Below are 21,639 nucleotides of genomic sequence, written 5' to 3' on the forward strand. Positions count from 1 at the left end.
GTAGAAATCTGTTGTCCGTATATTAGCAAGTTTACATTAAGGTGGACGGATACAATTGTTGCACGAATTCTGACTAACTAACTGGCTAACTTGATGTTACTGATCCGGAACAAGTTTTTGTCTTCGTATCAGCCTGGTCTGATAGGATTTGGTTATGTTCTGTTGGTAACACTACCTACCTAATTAGTTTAATCAAGAAAATGGTGCTTTGATATTGGACATGGGGTTTCAGTTTATGGCGGGATAGGGGCATTTACAGCGCCTAAATAATCCTGGTTCTTGAATGATTTTTTCCTGCGAGTCAATACTCAGGGCATTAATCAGCTTGAACGCTTTCAGCTTCACGCAACCACGCCTTTTTTTGTTTTTCTTTTTTTCCTTTCTCTTTTGGGGGGAGGGTGGGTGATATTGCTAATGCAAAAATAATTCCAGGACCGTAAAGATACACAACCCAGCAGATTGATACGTCGTGGTAAACACATTTTTAGATGAACGCTAATACACATTCCTCTGCTATAAAAAAAAAAAAAAAAAGAGGGATACACACTAATAGGTATTAAACAAACAAAAAAAAAAAGACTGAGCATCCATTTTAGATCTGAATCACAGACGCCTTTGTGAGTAGAGTTAGAAGTATCCTAAACTCAAGTGTTATAAAGTGTATAGTGTCAAACCGTATGGTCTGAATTCATCAAAACAACCATTCATCGACGGAATACTTGTCGCTCAATTTGTATATTAACATTAAATTACAGTTATTTTTAATTTTTTTTTAATCGCTTCGTGTTTACAGAATCAATTAGACGTAGAAATACAATGGCTACGTTACATCACTCTCAAGCTGCTTCACAAACGTCTTACAAACCTGATAATATGACGCTCGAGTGTTCTTGAGGGACATCGAAACAAACCAATAATATTCGAAGAAATAATTCAGGCTATTTCCTGATTGGATGGGTTACTTCCTGTTTTCGTAGCTTTTCACTGTACTTCCCTGAGAAGTTCGGAGACAATATTTACACGTTTTTATCAACTGTGGAGTCGGTTGAGGGCTCCTTTGATAGTAAGGATGTAAGTGAAGACACGTGGGTGTAACTTGGCCCGTTTTATGGCTTTTGTTCTAGTGCTTTTTCCGCTCGAGCCTCATTGTTTTTGACCAAAATGGAAACAAAAAGAGTCGAGATCCCCTCTGGCATACTGGATGACCTCTGCAGGTAATCAGATTCTTACTGCCGTTTGTTCATCATTTTTGCAAACGTAATTATTCAGTTACTCGTTATTATTTATATAGCACCATTTCCGAGGCCACCCCCCACCCAATTCTGTATGTCGTAAGTACGAACATTGACTTGCAGATCTTCATTCATTGCCTTTACTGACAATTTTAGCACTAAGGATCAGACACTGTTCTTGCCAATAGTGAAGCATATCGTTAGGTACGATAAGTATACATGTTTGTTTTTTGGGTCTCTTTTATGCAAGAAAATGAGTCCTGTAGCTGCTTGCACAATGCCACTTGATTACTGTGATTTATACACAGTTGAGTTTCTATGAACATAGTTGAATTAAATTGACCAAAAAATAACATAGTCGCTGATTCTGCACGTCTAATTTACTGTCTTTGGAAGCATTTGTTTTGGAGAGTGCAGAATTCCGCCAAGGCTGTTCACGCGCAAAAAAAAAGCAAAAAAAAAACAAAACAAAAAAACGCATTTGAAATCCCAGGCAGCTTGGATGAGCAATGCCACAGTTGCAAATAGTAATCAGTACAAATACAAATTTTGCTGTAATACAAAAACTCAAGATAATGGTTATATGAAATCCCACAATGTGCCACATTTCAACCACAAGCAACTGATGTAACGTTATTTGGATTTCATATGATAGACCAACATTAAGTGGAATGCAAATGATACATTACTATAACTAACAAATAAAAATAGTTTTCAAAATGTGGAATTCTTATTTATTCTGCCCTTTTGCTGTGATGCACCTAAATTAAATCCAGTTAAATTTAAGGTTAGGTTACAAAAAATTACAAAAAATCCCACTGCAAATGTAATAAAAAATACTGTCCACCTAAACGGACAGGATTTGCGGCGGCCCATGATATCTTTGAAAGAGCTGGAGAGTTCCACAGCTTGGGTGCTAGAATCGGTTAGTCGTGGACTACATAAATGTGGTCATATGAGACCGAGACTGGAAGTGATTGGCCTAATGCACAGGTCTCAAACTCCAGTCCTCGAGGGCCGCAGTCCTGCATGTTTTAGAGGTTTCTCTCCTCAAACACAGCTGAATCATATAATGAGGATTATTATCAGGTTCCTGCAGAGCTTGCTGGTGAATCAGCTGTGTTTGAGGAGAGAAACCTCTAAAACATGCCGGACTGCCGCCCTCGAGGACTGGAGTTTGAGACCTGTGGCCTAATGCAAATTGCAATAAGCTATGTGGCCATAAAATGGATATTGCATATCATCTTGGAGTTGAACACGACCCTACTGCAAAATATGGGTCTTAGGATGCTTTTCCTCAGCACCAAGAGCGTGGCCCATGATGATTGGAATCGGAAGATTGAGACAATACCGGGCAATTTTGGGCAGAAATTTGTCTGAGTCAGCAAAATACTTGAATTGGGCTGTAGGTTCACCTTCCAACAAGAGAAAAGTGCTAAACATACAGCCAGAGCTTCAACGAATTGGTTTAGATCAAAATGTATTCATGTGGTAAAATGTCCCTCTGAAAGTCCAGCCTTAAATCCTATTGACAATCTGTGGCGGTGCATTACAATAGTCAAACCAAATGAGAATAAAACATCAGCATTTCAGTGTTGGCCCTCAAGGCAGACTCTGGCTATGTTTTTTTTAGGTGATAAAAACCTCTGTTCGTAATACAAAACAAAGCAGCTGAACGAATACTTTTGGCCATACTGGTTTGTGTAATTTCTTTTCCTCTAATGATCCCCGTCCTGTGTTTGTACAGTCGATTCATCCTACACATTCCCAGTGAGGAAAGGGACAACGCTATCCGGGTGTGCTTCCAGATTGAGTTGGCACACTGGTTTTACCTGGACTTCTGCATGCCGAACACGCCAGCCGCTCCTCACTGTGGGATAAGGGACTTTGCCAAAGCTGATATCCTTTCTCCTGATTAGTGGTGACATTGCCAGTGTGATTTTTCCCAGCACATTTTGATGCAATACTCTGCAATCTCATTCTTGAAATTTATTGAAGTACGGTGGCTGGAAATGCCGTTAATCCATACAAAATAAAATTGTAATTGTTGTTTTTAATGAGAAAACAGCACTCTGTAATATACTAAAAACCGAGTAATGATAAAAATTAGGGCTGGGTATTGCCGGCAACCTCACGATACGATACGTATCACGATACAGGGGTCACGATACGATACATATCGCGATACATATGTATCCCAATACATGATTTTCAAGGCGATACGTATCCCGATATATTACATTAATTTGTTTTAATGTAGTATCGGCGCCTCTGCCGATACCAGTATCAGTATCGGAACAACACTAGTACCGATACGTGTATTGTAATGAGGCCCGCAACGATGTATTGCCGTATCGATTTTTTTAGCACACCCCTAATAAAAATATGATTAGATATACAGTTAGTCATTATTGCAGAGGATGAAGAATATGTGCCTGTTATTTGTCTGTGTTGCTGCCCTATCACATAAGCTATCATATACCGTCCATCCATCAACACAACAGCATCCCCAAATTATGTTGAGTTGCTAATTTAATATCCTAAAAAAAACAATAATTCTGATGCCATTTATTAAAATGGTACGAACACAGTGCCGTGCTGGCTGGTGCTTACTGTGTTGACAGGCAGCCATGGTCACATGACGCCACAGACATTCAACTTTACAAAAGCACACACCTGTGTTACGTCCTCTTCCCAAACTCTTTTCAAAGCCACGAGCGATACAATAAAGCACATAGAACAATGAGCTTACTAAACCCGTTTTATAGAAGAGGTGGAAATTAATCCGCACATACTCACCTCATGTCTGATGCTACTTTAAGCAGCAAACGAGTCTTCTGAGCGGATGCAGTCAGTAGTTTGATCCTCAAAGACTTGAAATGTTGCCCTCTGTTCCCTGCAGCGATCACTATTAACAAAACAAGTCTACTCAAATGTATTCAACATCCATCCTGACTATTTTCACTCATTATTCATGACTAAACGTCAGGGTTATTGAATGGACTCCAACCAAATCAACACAAACCCCATTGCTGGAATCCAACCGCCATCTGAATCACAAATTTTCTAAGAATTGCTCCCCAGAACAGGTCTGTCTAAAGTATTCATAATTGAAAACTAGTTTTGTATTAAAAAAAAAAAGAAAAATAATATATATATTATACATTTATCTGTGGTTTAAGATGTGGTAATGTTGGATTGTGTACAGTTACATATCTTCAAAAGTTAAATATAAACTTAAATAGCTCCCTATTGTTTTGTACAGTGAACAAAGTTTTCCAAAATTTCTCTTTGAATTAATAAAATATACATATTTTAGCTTTAATTTCAAACAAAAACAGAAGTTGCACAGTGCTCCGAGTGAGCAGCATCTCTGAAAATTTAAATAATGAAGTTAACACTTTTTTGATTGATCAATTATCGTCCGTAAGATTCTTAAAAATGACCGATGCCGATATTTGACAAAATGCTGAATATCGGGGCCGATAATTGGACTATCCCTAGTTTTATATGATTAATAATAATCAGCTAAATAATCTACTTGTAAAATGATTATTGAAATGATCGTTCGTTGCAGCACAACAAAATGAGATTTTATTTATTTATTTATTTCATTTATTAATTTAAATTACCGGTGATTGGGCATTAATCCCGCTTTGGAGAGAATAGCGCTATAAACACGTAATATCGTGAACAATTGGAAAATGTATAGTGGTATATACTGAAGACATTTAAAAATATACATTTTTAATATCTAAATGTTAGTTTGCAGAGCCCTTGCATTTTTCTTGACAGCAACAAACTTTTCCAACACTGTCCATTCCTCTTGCCCCATGGAGAGGATGTGCAGAAGGTCCTCGAACAGTGGAAGGAGTACAAGATGGGCGTTCCTACTTTTGGAGCAATCATTCTTGATGAGTCATTAGAAAGTGTGAGTTTTATTCACAGTTGTACATTTTGCAATATTGGAAATGCATTTTCTTATCTTTTCACTTAAGGTGCTAAAATGTGTTTCATGAAATTACTGTTATTTTCCCCTCCAGGTATTGCTTGTTCAGGGGTACCTTGCCAAGTCAGGCTGGGGCTTTCCCAAAGGGAAAGTGAATGAGGATGAAGCCCCTCATGATTGTGCCGTTCGTGAAGTGAGTTGTTTGTTCTTTGCCCGTAACCAGCCACTGAACTGATGGCACAAGGAAATGTGTTCAAAATTTACAGTATGTGCTGTATTTTTCTCCCCAGGTGTTAGAGGAAACAGGCTTTGACATTAAGAATCGTATTGACAAAGATATGTACATAGAGCAGAAAATCACTGACCAGCTTGTGCGGCTCTATATCATACCAGGAGTATCCAAGGATACGAAGTTTTATCCCAAAACGAGAAAGGAAATCAGGGTATGAAATAATTTTCCGACCCCAATTTAGAATCTTATGTTTTATTTGATGATCATATAATAATGTATTTTCTTTTGGTTTTATTTTAGAATATTGAATGGTTCCCGATTGAGAAGCTACCATGTCACAGGAACGACATGACCCCAAAGTCTAAACTTGGACTTGCGCCCAATAGATTTTTCATGGCCATTCCATTTATAAGGTACTGTATGTGTGGGCAAAAGCGTAAGTGTTTGACTTTAGTGTTAAAACTACTCTGATGTGCAAGCAGCTGGCCTGGAAAGTGATTTTTTTTTCTGTCTTTCACATCCAGACCAATAAAATCAAGATAGGAGGCATTCACTGCCACAGAGTAACAAACTACAAACTGCTGAATTCAGTTGGGAAATTGATGACAAGTTATTTCCATTAAAACTATAGTTTGGAAAAGGGTGGCGTGTCCTCTCTCCGGGTCGGGGCTGAGATCCTGCCCCAGGTGGAGGAGTTCAAGTATCTTGGGGTCTTGTTCACGAGTAAGGGTAGAACGGAGTGGGAGATTGACAGGCGGATCGGTGCATCGTCTGCAGTGATGTGGACTCTGTATCGGTCCGTTGTGGTTAAGAAGGAGCTGAGTCAAAAGGTTACGCGTTCAATTTATCGGTCGATCTACGTTCCAACCTTCACCTATGGTCACCAGCTGTGGGTCGTGACCGAAAGAACAAGATCCCGGATACAAGCGGCCGAAATGAGTTTCCTCCGTAGGATGTCCGGGCTCTCCCTTAGAGATAGGGTGAGAAGCTCGGTTATCCGGGAGGGACTCAGAGTCGAGCTGCTGCTGCTCCTCCACGTGGAGAGGAGCCAGTTGAGGTGGCTGAGGCATCTGGTTTGGATGCCTCATGGATGCCACCCTGGAGAGGCGTTAGGCCCCGGGGACGACCCAGGACACGCTGAAGAGACTCTCTCTCGGCTGGCCTGCCGAGGAGCTGGTTGAAGTGGCTGGGGAGAGGGAAGTATGGGCTTCCCTGCTAAAGCTGCTGCCCCCGCAACCCGACCCCGGATAAGTGGTAGATGATGATGGATGGATGGATGGATGGATGGATGGATATTGTGCAGCCCTAGTGTGTGTTCTATCACATCAAAGTACATTTTTTACATGTAATTGTAGGTCTATCCATCCATCCATCCATTTTCTTGACCGTTATTCCTCACAAGGGTCGCGGGGGCTGCTGGCGCCTATCTCAGCTGGCTCTGGGCAGTAGGCGGGGGACACCGTGGACTGGTTGCCAACCAATCGCAGATTGTAGGTCTAGTAATCGCTAATTATTATACATAGGTTGTGTCACGTCTTTAAGAAGGCTGACATGTTTTGCCGCCACCTTTCAGCTACAGCTACCCGAAGAAGAACTTCACGAACGTAGTTAGCCTCTGGTGGTGCTTGCAGTTAATTTCGGACTTGTTGGGTTGACCGCCTCTTACCTTCCACATCTGGGGCCTTCGAGTGGTTGTAACCGAGTCCCATGTTTCGGGCTCCGCAGCTTGTCTCCCGCTGCTTCCTCTCGATAGCTTGCTAGCCATTCTTGTTAGCCGCTCCAGCTAGTTTTCGCTAGCCGCTCCAGTGAGTCCTCCTGATAGCCAGGTTCGCTCACTCCAAATAATAATTGGTAGTAAATAATTGATGGTAGCTGGCTGGGGAGAGGAAGTCTGGGCTTCCCTGCTGAAGCTGCTACCCCCGCTACCCGACCCCGGATGAGCGATAGATGACAGTTGGATAGTTCAGCATTTTTTACATGTATGGCGTCCTCACCTACAGTTGTGTGCAATCAGCACTGACTTACCGCTGACAGCGTCCTATGACCGGAGATTTGGTCCGCTTTTGGTCGAGACGAAAGTAGTCCGGCTAGTTGGTTGGGTCACAGAAATAAAGCGTTTTCTTCGAAAAACTATGTGTGTTCAAAAGAGTGCTACATTTGCATCACAAAACCGCAAACTAGAAAAAGTCAGTCTCCATTACCATCTGAAACTCTTTTCTGTTCGTATCACCGCGCAGCACACTGCATACAGCTGACAGACGCGCATGTTCCAACGTAATTACCGTATTTTCCGCACTGTAAGGCGCACCTAAAAGCCTTTTCAAAGGCTGACCATGCGCCTTATAATCCAGTCATGGATCTGGATCAATATTGTGCCGCAACAGGTCTCGCTGTCAAGACGCTATCGGTGACCCTGCACGATCGGTGACGCGCATGTGCAGAAGATCCCGCCATCTTGGATCGCTAGCTAATACTAATAGTTTAGCTCAGAGAAAATAATAAAACAGCTGTTTATTCATTTTGGGAGTGAATGGAGTTGTCAGAAAGCTGGTTTGTAATCTATTAATAAAGTTTGACTGACCTATCTGACTGTTTTGTTGACATTCCCTTTAGCGCAGCACCATCTAATGGATGCATAACTTAACCCCAGCCTCTACTGTAGCGCCTTATATATGGAAAAAGTTTTAAAAATATGTCATTCATTGAAGGTGCACCTTACAATGCGGTGTGCCTTATATAAGGAAAACGTTTTAAAATATGTCATTCATTGAAGGTGCGCCTTATAATGCGGTGCGGCGTATAGTGCGGAAAATACGGTACATTCTTGATGCATTATAAAGAAACTATTTTAATTCTACAGGTTTTAAAGACGCACGTTTTACTAGTTTTGACCCCATTACATTCCTAGTGAGTCTTCATTGTTATAATTTACGTTTAGTCTGCAGTATTTTTATTGTCTTTAGAATATTTAAAATATGTCATTCATTGAAGGTGCGCCTTATAATGCGGTGCACCTTATAGTCGTGAAAATACGGTATGTTTGAAAACTCATGATAGCATGTCTGACTGAGACACTGATGACGAAGACAATGCCTTTAGCACTGAGCCAAGGAGGTGTCTTTATGAACCCGATTATACTGATGCTGAAATTCATCAGATGGCGTTAGAAGGGGCAGAGAGAGAGACGGGGGATAGAGAAGTGGTACAACTTGATGCTGGAGCTATGAGAGAGGCGGGTGACTGACAAATGCTGGTGCACTGGTTTGAAGTGTGAACTCATGCCGACGGAGGTGGTGGCTGCCACAAAGGTGGTGGCTGCCACAAATGGGATCTGATGCCACAGATGAGATGCAAATCCTTTCAATTGATGAGGAGGCCAACACGACAGCTTCTGTCTGCATCACAAATCTTCATGGCTGTCAAGAAGCAAAGTTGCCTCAAAGCACTCAGAAAGCGGTAAAAAGTGCGCAGAGATTCAGGGACATTTTTATTGGTACAGCCCGGGAAATCGTCCGCACCATTTTTACAAAAAGAGTATAAGAGTAATATAGTGTGACGTCTCACAAGAATGCTGCCAGCAGACGTGGTTGGCAATCTCACCTTTTTATTTGTCTACATAATTTGTCACAACTGCGAAGTAGCACACGAGGAACCAATATATGAGTCCCTTCTCCACCGCAAGACATGCGATGCATTCACAAACACTCGGACACAAGAATGCTAATCAGAATGTGCAACACAAACACAGGAACACACAACACAACTTATTTCATTCCAGTAGCTTATAACATTTATGCAATTGTAACATTATATAATATATATACTAATCACTAGGGATGGGCGAGTATCGGTATCAGGCCGATACCAGCCTTTTTTCAAGTACTCGAGTACTCGTGACGCAGACGAGTACAAGCGACCGATGGCAGAGAGGGAAGACGTTAAGTGAGTCCTCCTTGCCTGTAACTGGCGCTAGCTTGCAGGAGTTTTTCGCCAAAACTTCACCGGTTTGGAAATACTTCAAAATTGTGAATCTTAAACTAAAAGAGCATTTTTGTGTTTTATTTTGAGCGTTAAGACTATTGAAGAGTGACTGTGCTGTTTTTTTTTGTTGTCAAAATTAAAGGAAATATATTTGTTTAAAAATATCTTTTAATGATTTTTTTTATTTGTCAAAATGTACTACTGGTATCGACAGTTGGTATCGGTATCGGTGAGTACTGAGGTCTGAGTGTCGGTATCGGTCTGAAAAAAAGTGGGATCGAACAACCCTACTAATCGCTCTAGCTCTCCATTAGCTCTTTCGCGTCAGGTAAACACTTCCAAACAACTGTTGATTTGTGCATGTCTGTCCGCTGGATGCAGTGCTCCGCTCAGTGATATGAACAGAAAATTAGTGCCAGGCGGTAATGGCATCTGACTTTATCTAGTTTGCGGTTTTGTGATGCAAATTTTTAGAAGAAAAACGCTTTATTTCTGTGACCCCAGCCAACTAGCCGGAGTGCTTTCGTCTTGACCAAAACCGGAACAACTCTCGGGGTCACAGGACGCTGTCAGTGCTGATTGCAAACCACTGTAGGTGGGGATACCATACATATTTATGTCAAAAATCCCAAACTATCTCTTTAGGAAATGCCTTCAGTGCTGTTGTTTGGTCTACTTTCCTTCAGTGAGCTTTTCTGCACTAAGAAGAGAAAATTATTCAATTATTGACAGAAACTAAACTTTTAACATCTTAAAGGAATACAAGACTTATAACTCGTTTTCCAGTATTGGATTAGGCATTGTGTACAAAGAATAAAAGTGCAAATATCTCTGCCATATTATTATTTAAATTTTCTTTTAAACCGATTAAGTATCAAAATAAGAACACACGTTGGAGAACGCCATTATCTTGGTCATGTGATCGTGGTGACGTATCCTGTGCGTAAACGAAAGTCGCCTTCGGTCATTTCAATGAGATTTTACTGACGTAATGGGCAAGAAAAAGACCCTCTGCGATTGCAAATACTGTGCCAATTCTGTTCAGAGTGAAATCTTCAGCACGTCCGGTTTCATGTCATTCCATGTGTGTGTTGGTCGCTCCTAATGTGGGCTAAAGCGTCCTTAGCATACGACATGTAGCTTGGAGTAGCATAGTGAAAGTCACCCGGATGTTTACCGTCCCCATCGACTCGCTGGTGGCTGGATCTGCCAGTTTCATCCAGCTTTCAGTTGGAAACAAATGTTTGGCGAGTCCTCCATGGCTGTACTGCTTTTGAAGAAGTGCTTCCTTGCTGTACGGCGTAATTCCACCTTGGATGTCTGCTGTGGGATGCGATAATTCCTCGTGTGTTCTTTGTTGTTACTGGCAGCCATGTCATTCAATGTGTATTTTACGCACGCAATACCACCGATACGTCACGATGATCACGTGACTGTCCGATACTGTACTTAACGTAAAAATATTCATAAAAAGTGCTATAAAATCATAAATTGACCATTTTTTCAGGGAAGAGGTGAAATTAAGCATTTCACAGAATATCTGGTTAGTTTTTCCACACGTCTTCGATTTAAAAGTTGTATTAATACAGCCAGACTGTTCAACTGGAAACCAAATTCACAAGCTGCCTTTCCACTTGTATTCCTGTGTGAGTGATTGGCAGTAACAGGAAGCCAGGTGGGGAGTATGTTTGAATGACAAGGAAATAAGCACATGCTTAAATAAGTCATTAAAAAAAAATGTCGAGGGAAGCCAGCTGAGAAAGATAGTATACACTCTAGACTGATACCAGTCAATCACATGGCTGACATTGAGACGTTGAAAATATTCACACCTGCCAGAAATGTAATGAACCTAAAATACAGTTTTTGACTGTGGGAAAGAGCCACTAACTGAACTGAGTATTGCAACACAGATTTAAAGCAAGAACCAAACTTAGAACATTTTGCTTTGAGGCAGCAGAGCTAACCACTCATCCTCTGGAAGAGAGAGTTGTGGAACCAGAAGCAAAGGGCAATAATTAAGGGCATCTATTGTTTTAGGCTCTTTTTATTGGCAAGTAGTTTTATCACTTGAAGACCAGCTTTGTTTGAGAAAATGCAAGTGTTCTTCCCATTCAATTGTTCTTACTGAAGGAAATGGAGTTGGAGTTGACTGCTTGGTGGGAGTATTTGAGAAACTTCCTGTTATTGACAAGATAATTGTCCATTCAGCAATGCAGTTTGATTTTTCTGAACGATCTAAGGCAGTGGTAGGGAACCCGTTTTCGATGTCTCTCTCCACCAACACACCTGATTCATGAACAAGATTGTCATCAGGCTTCTCCAGAGCTTGTTGATTAGCTGATGAGTTGTGTTGGAGGAGGGAGACATGGAAAACAAGCAGGACAGTTGACCAGGGTTCCCTATCCCTGATCTAAGGACTGGGCAAGTAACAAGAAGGAGTCATGCCATATCACCTATGACATAACTGCTTTCAACTCTGCAATTCCTTGTGTCAGGGTCTTTTCAGTGCACATTGACAATTGGTTCTAGCTTCTCACAGGACAGTTAATTGGGTGTGATGTGAACATCGGATTCTTAAATATTCTGATTTAGTATTCTAACCTTGGAAGTAATGTTTGACTCTTGACTGCACATTTGCTGCTTTCCTTGTTGCAGGCCGCTAAGAGAATGGATTAGCAGGCTGAAAGGTGAGCCGCCAGATAGTGATGACGACTTTGCAAGCAATGACGGCACTCCAGGAAAAACCTCAGACAATGCACGGTAAATGCAGATTTGTCAGTCTCCCCTGGAGCGTCATTTATTGGCATGGTTGGTTATTAGCTAATATTAGACAACAGCACAAGTGATGATGAATTATTTAGATATATGTGTTGTAATTGGGTCTGTATATTAAAATTTAGGAGTAGATTAAGGCACTACTTTCTTTGCTACTGTCAGTAGAATATCAACCCCATTAATAGAATACCGTATATCTACTCTTCAGTGTTCTCCCATATTGTGTTTTTGATTGTTCTCTTAGGTCAAAATCCCGGCGCCTGACTGCTATTGAAGTATTTCCTGGAGATGGTTATACCAAATACAAGCAGCAGAAGGAGCTGGGCCAATATGAGCTGAACCAGGTTTGCAAACACAAATGACTAGGGCTGGGTATTGCCGCCAACCTCACAATACGATACGTATCACGATACAGGGGCCACGATACGATACGATACGTATCGCGATACATATGTATCCCAAATAAGACACATTTTATTTATTTTTTAAACAAAATATAGGAAAATAGGTATACTGAGACACGTGCCATGTTAAGTTTATCAATAAATACATGTTGACATTCTTCCTCTGCTTTCATTTTTCTTAGCAAGACACAGTGTCCAATCACCGGTGAGCTATTTTTGCATTAATTGAAGGCAATTAACTTCAAAGACGCTGCTGGTTTTGATTTTTTAGGTACAATGCAAGCCGCAAAGGCAAACGTGAACTGCCGATTTAAAGTTAACAAGCAATATCGATTCTGACGCCTGCGTATCGATACGTGTATTGTGATGAGGCCCGCAACGATATATTGCCGTATCGATTTTTTGAGCACACCCCTACAAATGACCTTGTCGTTAGTTATTGTAGTAAGTTATTCTGCTTTTTATATGTCTATTAAAAAAAAAGGCTGTCCTAATATTTACCGGTATTTTGTTTATTTGCTTTAGACGTTTATTCTGACTGCTGTCAAATTACACTGGTGTAATTGGGTGACAGAGAACATGTCCCTTCTGCTCTTGCATTGAAATTCAGTGGTAATCACCTGAGTGGTGGAGCCAACACATTTGGCTCAAAATTGCCGTATTTTCACAACCATAAGGTGTATAAGGTTTTATAAGGCGCAGTCTCAGTTATGGGTGCTAATTCTGACTTTAACACACACATAAGGCGCACTATTGGGCGCAGGCACGGTTAAACATACGCTAGCTCAAAACATATGGGAGCATGCTATTATGCTGCATGCTAGCGTTAGCGTATGTTTTTAAAAAAGGCAGTGAGTGGAGCAAAACTGAGTTTGGTTACTTTATTGAAGTATTTACTGTAACAATGTAAACAGTGAGTTCAGTTGTGCTTGCCTTGAAGTATATAACAATGTACTCACGTTGCCTTTGATCAATCGACAAAGCCCTCAGTCCTCATCTTCTGCATCAAACACGGCAAGCTCAGTCTCATGTCGCCATCCATCATCCAGCGCTCCCTCGCTGCTCGCAACTTGACTCTGAAGGCCCTGTTTACACCTGTGTCCAGTAGGGATGTAACGATAAGCGCGATATCGTGATATTAAAACTGCCACAATATCGTTGCGTCATCGTCATGTTCATGATATTTAAATGCAACACATCTGTAAAAGTCAGGTTGATTTCCAGTTCTAGCACCCTCTGGTGGCAATTTTTTTTTTTTTTTAGTGCAATTTAATTTTCATTAGGGATGTTGTGGCCCTTCTATGTTTAAATCTATGTTAATTGTCAGATAATGGGGAATGTAATATACCCGTGAAGCAAGCCATTATGTGGAGGAACTCAATGTGTGCGTGCATTAACAACATAACATAATACTAATAACAAAATAATAATAAAACACAACAATAACAATAACATAACATTGATGTAATGTACAAAAGCACAATATTGTGTTGTTTTGTTGTTGTTTTTTTTAGCATGAGCTCATTCTTTTTACAATATTGTGACCTTTTTTAAATATCGCCAACTTCCCCACAATATCGTGATAATTATTGTATCGTGAGTTTCATATCTTCATAGCTTCATAACATATGATAATATCGTATTGTGATGTTTGGATATCGTTCCATCCCTAGTGTTTGAAGTTCTTTGTTCAAGCCTCCCGGAATAATAGCACGCTCCGCGTTCATGTGCCGCAATTGTTTTTTGACAGCGGCTGTGAGATGTGCGCACATTGAGTGACAGATGAAGAAGGATGATGATGCATGTAAAAAAAACAAAAACATCTGGTCTCTTTATGTACATCTCGGTCTGTTTCATTTTGTCCTCGTCCATCCAGCCCTTTTGATTTTAACGATGACTCCCGCTGGAAATGTTTCTTTCGGCAGCGCCTTCCTCTTGAAAATCATTGTCGGTGGCAGTTTCTGTCAATTAGCATGGCAACCAAGCACAACAATAAACGCAGACTTCTCGTGCCCCGTTGTGTGTATCGCTACCGTGCTGGTCCCCATCTTCTCGACAGTGTGGTTCAGCGGGATGTCGAAAGTCAGCGGCACCTCGTCCATGTTGGTGATGTGGTTGGGCCAGTACTTGTCGGCAATCTTCTTACTGCAGTAGGCTCGGATGGTTGCCAGCTTTTCCCTGTAATCAGCCGGAAATTGCTGCGCCACTGTGGTTCCTGCCTGGATGGATAGATGGCTCCATTTCATCAAACAAAAATACTAAGACGGCCTCCTTGAAAATGCTGGATCTTCTTTTCTTCCGCAAGCTTTTGTGCCCTCAGTCGAATGGTGACTGTTGAGACACTTCTCCCATTATGCCATTGCTCGAGTTGGTCTTAAAACACTTTGCCCTGTTTCCGCAGAAACTCAGCTTCTTCTTCTTGACTTGGCGAAGCTCGTTTTCTTGCTTCCTCCACTTGCGAACCATGGATTCGTTGATCTTGAATTATCTTGCGGCTGCTCGATTTCCATATTCTTCTCCGTAACTGATCGCTTGCAGCTTCAACTGTTCTTAGTAAGCATGTCTCTTCGTAGGTACCATTTCGGGGGTCTTTAACCAAACCGATGTTGTCTTGAGCGTTCGCATGCCTTCATCTTTCATTGACTCCTTTGCAGTCTCATCATGACTGTCCTCAGTCAGATCCGCCTTTCAGCTGACTCATCGCCGTCACGATCGCGTCCCCCTCCTTTTCATTTTCATGTATCCTTCCGTCAATCACGATCATTTACAATAATGTAGTTCCGTCCCCCCAAAGCAGAAACAAAATAGATCCCCAAAGATATCAATGTGAAAATAAATCCTCTTACATATAAGCAATGTGCACCTCACTATTAGGCACATCGTCAATTTTATTTTTAATTCATTAATTTACTTATTGAGAAAAATGTAAGACTTTAAAGTGCGCCTTATAGTCATGAAAATACGGTACTCTGTGTTTGCTGCATAACTTTGTTCCTTCTGTGTAGAGCCAACATTTGAAAGGCAATGGGAAGAAATGCCAAGAATCATCTTATCTAAAGAAAGGAGTCAGTGAAAATGGATTCAGCAGCCAGTCGGTCAAAATATTATCAGTAAGTAGAATTTCTTTTAAAATGTATTATTTAACTCTGGTATGTCTTGCTTGCATTTTTTTTCATTTGCTAATACTTAATTATACCTAATTTCATTTACTATTCATACAGAAGGAAGATAAACGGCTTCATCCCAGAAGACTACAAGACAGATTTGAGAAAGGTGAAGTATGTTTTGTGTGATTGTATGGACATAAGGGATGTGTTCAAAATATCAATTCATAGATACCTTATCGATATTAATAAAACCGGTACAATCGTCGTCGTCATGTTCACAATATTTAAATCCAACACATCTGTTATAAAACTCAGGTTGATTTGCATTTGTGCTGTTCTAGGACCCTCTGGTGGCTAGTTTTTTTTAGTGCAATTTAATTTTCAGTAGGGATGTTTTGGCCCTTCTATGTTTAAAATCTACACTCATTGTCAGATGAAGGGTAACCTAATATGCCTGTGAAGCAAGTCAATATGTGGAGGAACTCAGTGTGTGCATACATTAACAACATAAAAATAACATAATAATAATAACATAACATTGCTGTTATGTACAAAACAACAATATTGTGCTTTATTTTTTTAGTATGAGCCCATTTTTGTACAATAACGTGACATTTTTTAAATATTGCCAAACTCCCAACAATGTCGTGATAATAATCGTATCGTGAGCTTCCTATCGTGATAATATTGTATCGTGACGTTTGGATATCGTTACATCCCTACTATTGATATTCTAGTTCTGAGTATCAATCGTCCTCCCTGACGCTCGGGGGCGAAGCACTGCCAGTGATTTACTCTTTGATGCATTATTATTTGCACAATTAAATTGCCTTGTGATGTTAGGATACAGTCTTTGCCATTAATGAAAGAAAAGATATACTGCGGTAACGATAATGTTCTTGACAAAAGGTAAATAATATGGAAATTCGGACAAATTGCTCTGAAAGTGAATTTCGGTAGGTTTTCAGACCAAATGAGAAAAATGGCCAGCAAGATTTTTGAAGCACCGTCAAATTATTGTTCAGATGATGATTCAATTCGCCAATGATTCAATTCAAACGACTCTGTTTTGTTTTTTGTTTTTCTTATATGTATGCACATTTCTACTTTGTTGAGAACTCATATGCCCAAATCGCTGACATAATTAGAACGACAATCACAATATTTTTTTTGTACTCTATGAGCTGTCTCGGACAACAGGCGACTTAATCGTTGAACGGGTCACACTACACGGGCAACGCTACGTCAAGACAACGCAAAATCGTTTACGACATACCCCGTTTGTCGGGTGAAAATCGGGCTATTTTCTTGTAGTCTGACCAAAACATTAGTCACAGACGTCCAAATGACATTGATGATTTGTCGGGAGTGAAACGCTAACCTGTAAAAGTGATTACCGGTATGTAGAATGTAGACCAGGGGTGTCAAACTCATGTTAGCTCAGGGGCCGCATGGAGGAGAATATACTACCAAGTGGGCCGCATCTGGAAAATAACGGTATACAACTTAAAAACGAGTGCCGTCATTTATATGCAGATTTTCACTATTTGTGGGCTGGCCCTAAATTACGGAGCAAAACTGTAATCACATTGTTCCGAAAAAATAACACTGACGCAAATGGAACGCGGCAACATTTTGCCGGTATAAGTTCCGGACCTTTTAAATCGACCTGTTTTGCATATATATTGTTCCCAGAATGCATTGCGTGGCGCAGTTAACTCATTCACTCACTCCCAGCATATTTTTCGCGGAGCCCACAGAATATTGTGTCCTCTTGCTATCAAAACATGGACCCTACCAAAACAAATGAGTCTCTTCTTTCATCAGGAAAAAAAAGGTATATTTTTATCTGTTTCCATTTTGTAGCAATTGGCATTAGAATCTAGCAAAGTTTCATCATTATTTACAAATCTGTTATTAGGGCCCGAGCAGCGGTCGCTGCTCGGGCCCTAATAATTCTTACGAAAACAAGAGGGACCTCGCAGCGGTCGCTGCTCGGGCCCTAATTACAATACAATCGAAAGACTTTCCTTTTATTGTTGGGGTGTATTGAAAAGTTTTTTGTTTTTTTTTTTTTGTTTTTTACACCTTTCTTTGTCGTAGAACCAGCGGTCGGACGTTGCTGTAAGCACGATCTATAAAATATACATTCACGTTTGTATAGGTAGTAGATGTTTTAGTGTATATCAGCACATTTACACACGCTGCTAGCAGATCGCCCGAAAAGCAAAGTAATCTTACTAGCAATCTCTTAGCATGTTAGCGCTTACCTTCACGTTCTTTGGAAGACTGTCCAAGACTGTCTTGCATCGGACCCATAGTAGTCGTCATCGTCCGATGAAACGTCATCTGTGCAGACGTGCTCGGTTGTGCACCATTTTTCTCCGGTGTTAGCATCGCTAGCCGGTGGGGCCTTAGGACGTTATTAGCATCGCTAGCCGGTGGGGCCTTAGGACGTGGTCGAAACGGCCGCGTCACCGCTTCAACTATGACTTAACCCCGTCATCACTGTGCTCTTGAGCACTGGTCGATGCTTTTGAGCTTTGAAAATAAGGATCAAGCATGAGCTGATTGCCATCTGTAGCCTTTTTGACTCCCTTAGCCAAGTTAGCCATTCTCTCCCCCTCAACACTCTAGCTCAGCCTCTCTTCTTCTACTGATGTCTCCTATCCGATCTTGTCCAAAAGACTCATTACAGCCATCTAGTGGCCAGGAATACTCATATAGTAACCCGATCGGCTTGATACTTGGAGCACAGCTGCCCAAGGCTTTCCTCCACCCGTTTCCATAAAAAAACATCGTAGACGTCAATTAACGTCTATGGCGGCCAATCCTAGGATTATACTGAACGTTTTTAAACGTTTATGGCGGTCAACGAGTTAATAACTCCCCGGTACATGCTCCAAAAAATCCCAAACTTGACATGTATGCTTATAGTCAAGGCCTGAAGCTATCTCTATGACAACATTCAGTTATATATGCAGCGCCACCTAGCCCTTGAGGCATGAAAAAAAAATACCCCACTTACGGTATTTTTACAAAAATTGTAAACACGTTTCGCAATGAAAAAGGATATGCTTGATAACTCCCCGGTACGTGCTCCAAAAAATCCCAAACTTGACATGTATGTTTATAGTCAAGACTTGAAGCTATCTCTATGACAACATTCAGTTATATATGCAGCGCCACCGAGCCCTTGAGCCATGAAAAAAAAATACCACACTTACGGTATTTTTACAAAAATTGTAAACTCATTCTCAGTGTGATAACTAAGTCATTTATGAATATTCTTTTACTTTCCACCACTCAAAATGTTCACTGGCATCAGACCTATCCAAACATACATACTTTTTATTTAGTTTTATTTATTTTTTAGAGCCTTTATGGACGTTAAAAGCAGTATCGTGAATGAAGGATATGCTTAATCACTCCCCGGTACATGCTACAAAAAATCCCAAACTTGACATGTATATTTATAGTCAAGGCTTGAAGGTATCTCTATGACAACATTCAGTTATAAATACTGCACCACCTAGTCCTTGAGGCATAAAAAAAAACAAAACAAAAAAACACTTACGGTATTTTGAACAAAATTTGTGAACTTGTGCTATAACTAAGTCATTTAAGAATATTCTTTTACTTTCCACTACTCAAGATGTTCACTGGTATCAGACCGATCCAAACATATGTACTTTTTTTTTATTTTGTTTCATTTTTTTTTTATCCGCCTCTATGGACAATAAAAGCAATGATTGTGCGATGATGGGTATATATACTTTTGTAAAAAATTTTAAAAAAAAAACAGTCAGGTCAACTCAGTCCCTTAAAAATAAAAAAGGACGCTGTTTTTTGCAGATCTTAACAATAACCAAAACCCATTGAGCTTGACACACACCACACCTGGCAGAAAAAAATTCACATGTAAAGGTTTATCATGGCATGTTCAAAGAAATTTTGCTCCTAATATGCCAGTACCCCAATGTGCGCGTACCCCAACGTGCAAGTACCCCAACGTGGCCCGGGCTGCGAGGGCCCTTTATAGCTGCTTGCAGCTCTAGTTATTATTATTTTTACTTTACAAAATCATCTCGCGGGCCGGAATAAACCCCTTTGCGGGCCTGATCCGGCTCGTGGGCCGTATGTTTGACACCACTGAATGTAGACCATCTGGCTAAAGAAATTCTGATGGTTCTGATAGAAGAAGCCCACACCTATACTATATTAGTTTATTTGTATTTAATACTGAGGGTAATCTGGATATCCATTGACTAATTATAGGTTAAAATCATGTATTGAGAATTTAGCATGTTTGTTTGTTTGTTTTATTTAGTCTTTATCATTCTCATACATAATTTATGCAGATTAAAGTCTCACTAGTATTGAAAATAGCACTATTGTCTCTTTCTACAGATGTGACTCTGTGCAGCTCTCTTAATGGTCAACAGACTGCCCATCAAAAAGACTTGGAGCACCTTCTGTCATCCAAAGCTTTCCTCAGTTTTAAATTTGACAAAGATGCTATTATGAGATGTTTTGACTTCTGACATGGACAAAGCGGTATGCCTCTCCTGGCATATGATCCGACTATATGGCCTCTCACAATTTCTTTAACCTGCCACTCCAGAGAAGGGTTTTTGTTGTCAGTTTTACATGGAATCACATTTCGGTGAAGGAACTTTTACATTTAGCAACCTTCCTTTATCTGGACTTCAGAGTACAGTGATGTGTATGATCTGTCAGGAAATTATTGTTCAGATATTCTTAGTTAACCAACTTTATTCTCTATTCTCTGCCTCTAATCTAGTTGTAGGTCTCGTTTGAATCCTGAAATGTAAATGGATGTTAATATTGTTGTTGCCTTCACTACCTTATAAGGTTTTATAAATAATATAGAATGTGATGTATTTTAGTGAAACAAAGTGCACTTGGTCTTATATTGAAAGGTGTATCAAACCATGATGTACAAAAGTTTAGGGTTGCCATTATTAAACTTATCTGACATGTTTGCGGATTTCCACAACAAATGACATTTAGGATTTCAGATATACGGGACATTTAAAATTGTATCAGTTCATTTTCTGCCACCCAAAAATATTTTTATAAAAAGGTTTTTTTTTTTGTTTTTTTTTAATAATTGTAACCACTAACCTCAGCATTTTATCATCTGACTGAAATGTGTACTTGTTTGACTAGAAATGTACGGCTGTTCTTTGCTGCCAGCCAATGAATTCATTTGTAAGACCAGTTCTGTCGCATTTTGTGTTAAAAAAAAAAAAAAAAAGAAAGAAAAAAAGAAAAAAGATTACCACAATAACCCCCTAGAACTGGGTTAGACTAAGTAACCCCCTAAAATATTACCTCTTCCATTAAAGCCACAATGATTTTTTTATTCTTTTATGTTAAAACTTAGTTGTTACATGTTTATTTTCTCTGATATATTGTACATTCGTGTGAAATGAAATTTGAATGTGAGATGCGGGGTCTGTTTGAAAGATTGTTACTGTGTTTATTACTTGTACAGATGGTGATATGTTAAGGTACAGTTGCTCATGAGTGGTTTGTCTTACCAAATGTAAAATATAAATAAAGTTAGATTTTCCATACTGTTTTTTTTTAATGATACTTTATAATGGCTATAGACATATTTGATCACTATTGTCATCATGGACTATTTAAGATTTTGCTTTGCCACCACAATAGAGATAGAAAGTAAAAGTTATTCAAGTGTGAACTTTTAGCTTAAATACATGTATAAATTATGTGATTAATTGTTGTTTATATTTAACAAATTTAAACATCATAAATCATGCTGTTTCTACTAAGTACTGTCTCGAATTTTCTCCAATTTCGACAAGAAACGTTTCTTGGGAGGAGCAATATGGCGGCCTCAAAGGTATCCATTGTCGAGTCATATATTCCGATAGGTGGCGGTACTGCGCCTAAACGCTGGTTGCCA

General features: G+C 40.0%; 1 protein-coding gene across 1 annotated transcript; it reads left to right on the forward strand.

Annotated features, from left to right (window-relative positions):
• The first annotated feature begins 1,124 nt into the window (after window positions 1–1,124).
• dcp2 (decapping mRNA 2) lies at window positions 1,125–21,286 on the forward strand. Its single transcript, XM_077497127.1, has 11 exons — window positions 1,125–1,214; window positions 2,980–3,131; window positions 5,036–5,163; window positions 5,276–5,374; window positions 5,472–5,624; window positions 5,714–5,826; window positions 12,053–12,157; window positions 12,417–12,516; window positions 15,582–15,686; window positions 15,798–15,849; window positions 20,094–21,286. The coding sequence occupies exons 1-11, from the start codon at window positions 1,162–1,164 to the stop codon at window positions 20,225–20,227; spliced, it is 1,194 nt and encodes a 397-aa protein (XP_077353253.1). The 5' UTR covers window positions 1,125–1,161; the 3' UTR covers window positions 20,228–21,286.
• Window positions 21,287–21,639: the final 353 nt, after the last annotated feature.

The sequence above is a fragment of the Festucalex cinctus genome, chromosome 15, assembly GCF_051991245.1.
Source record: "Festucalex cinctus isolate MCC-2025b chromosome 15, RoL_Fcin_1.0, whole genome shotgun sequence".
NCBI classification, from domain to species: Eukaryota; Metazoa; Chordata; class Actinopteri; order Syngnathiformes; family Syngnathidae; genus Festucalex; species Festucalex cinctus.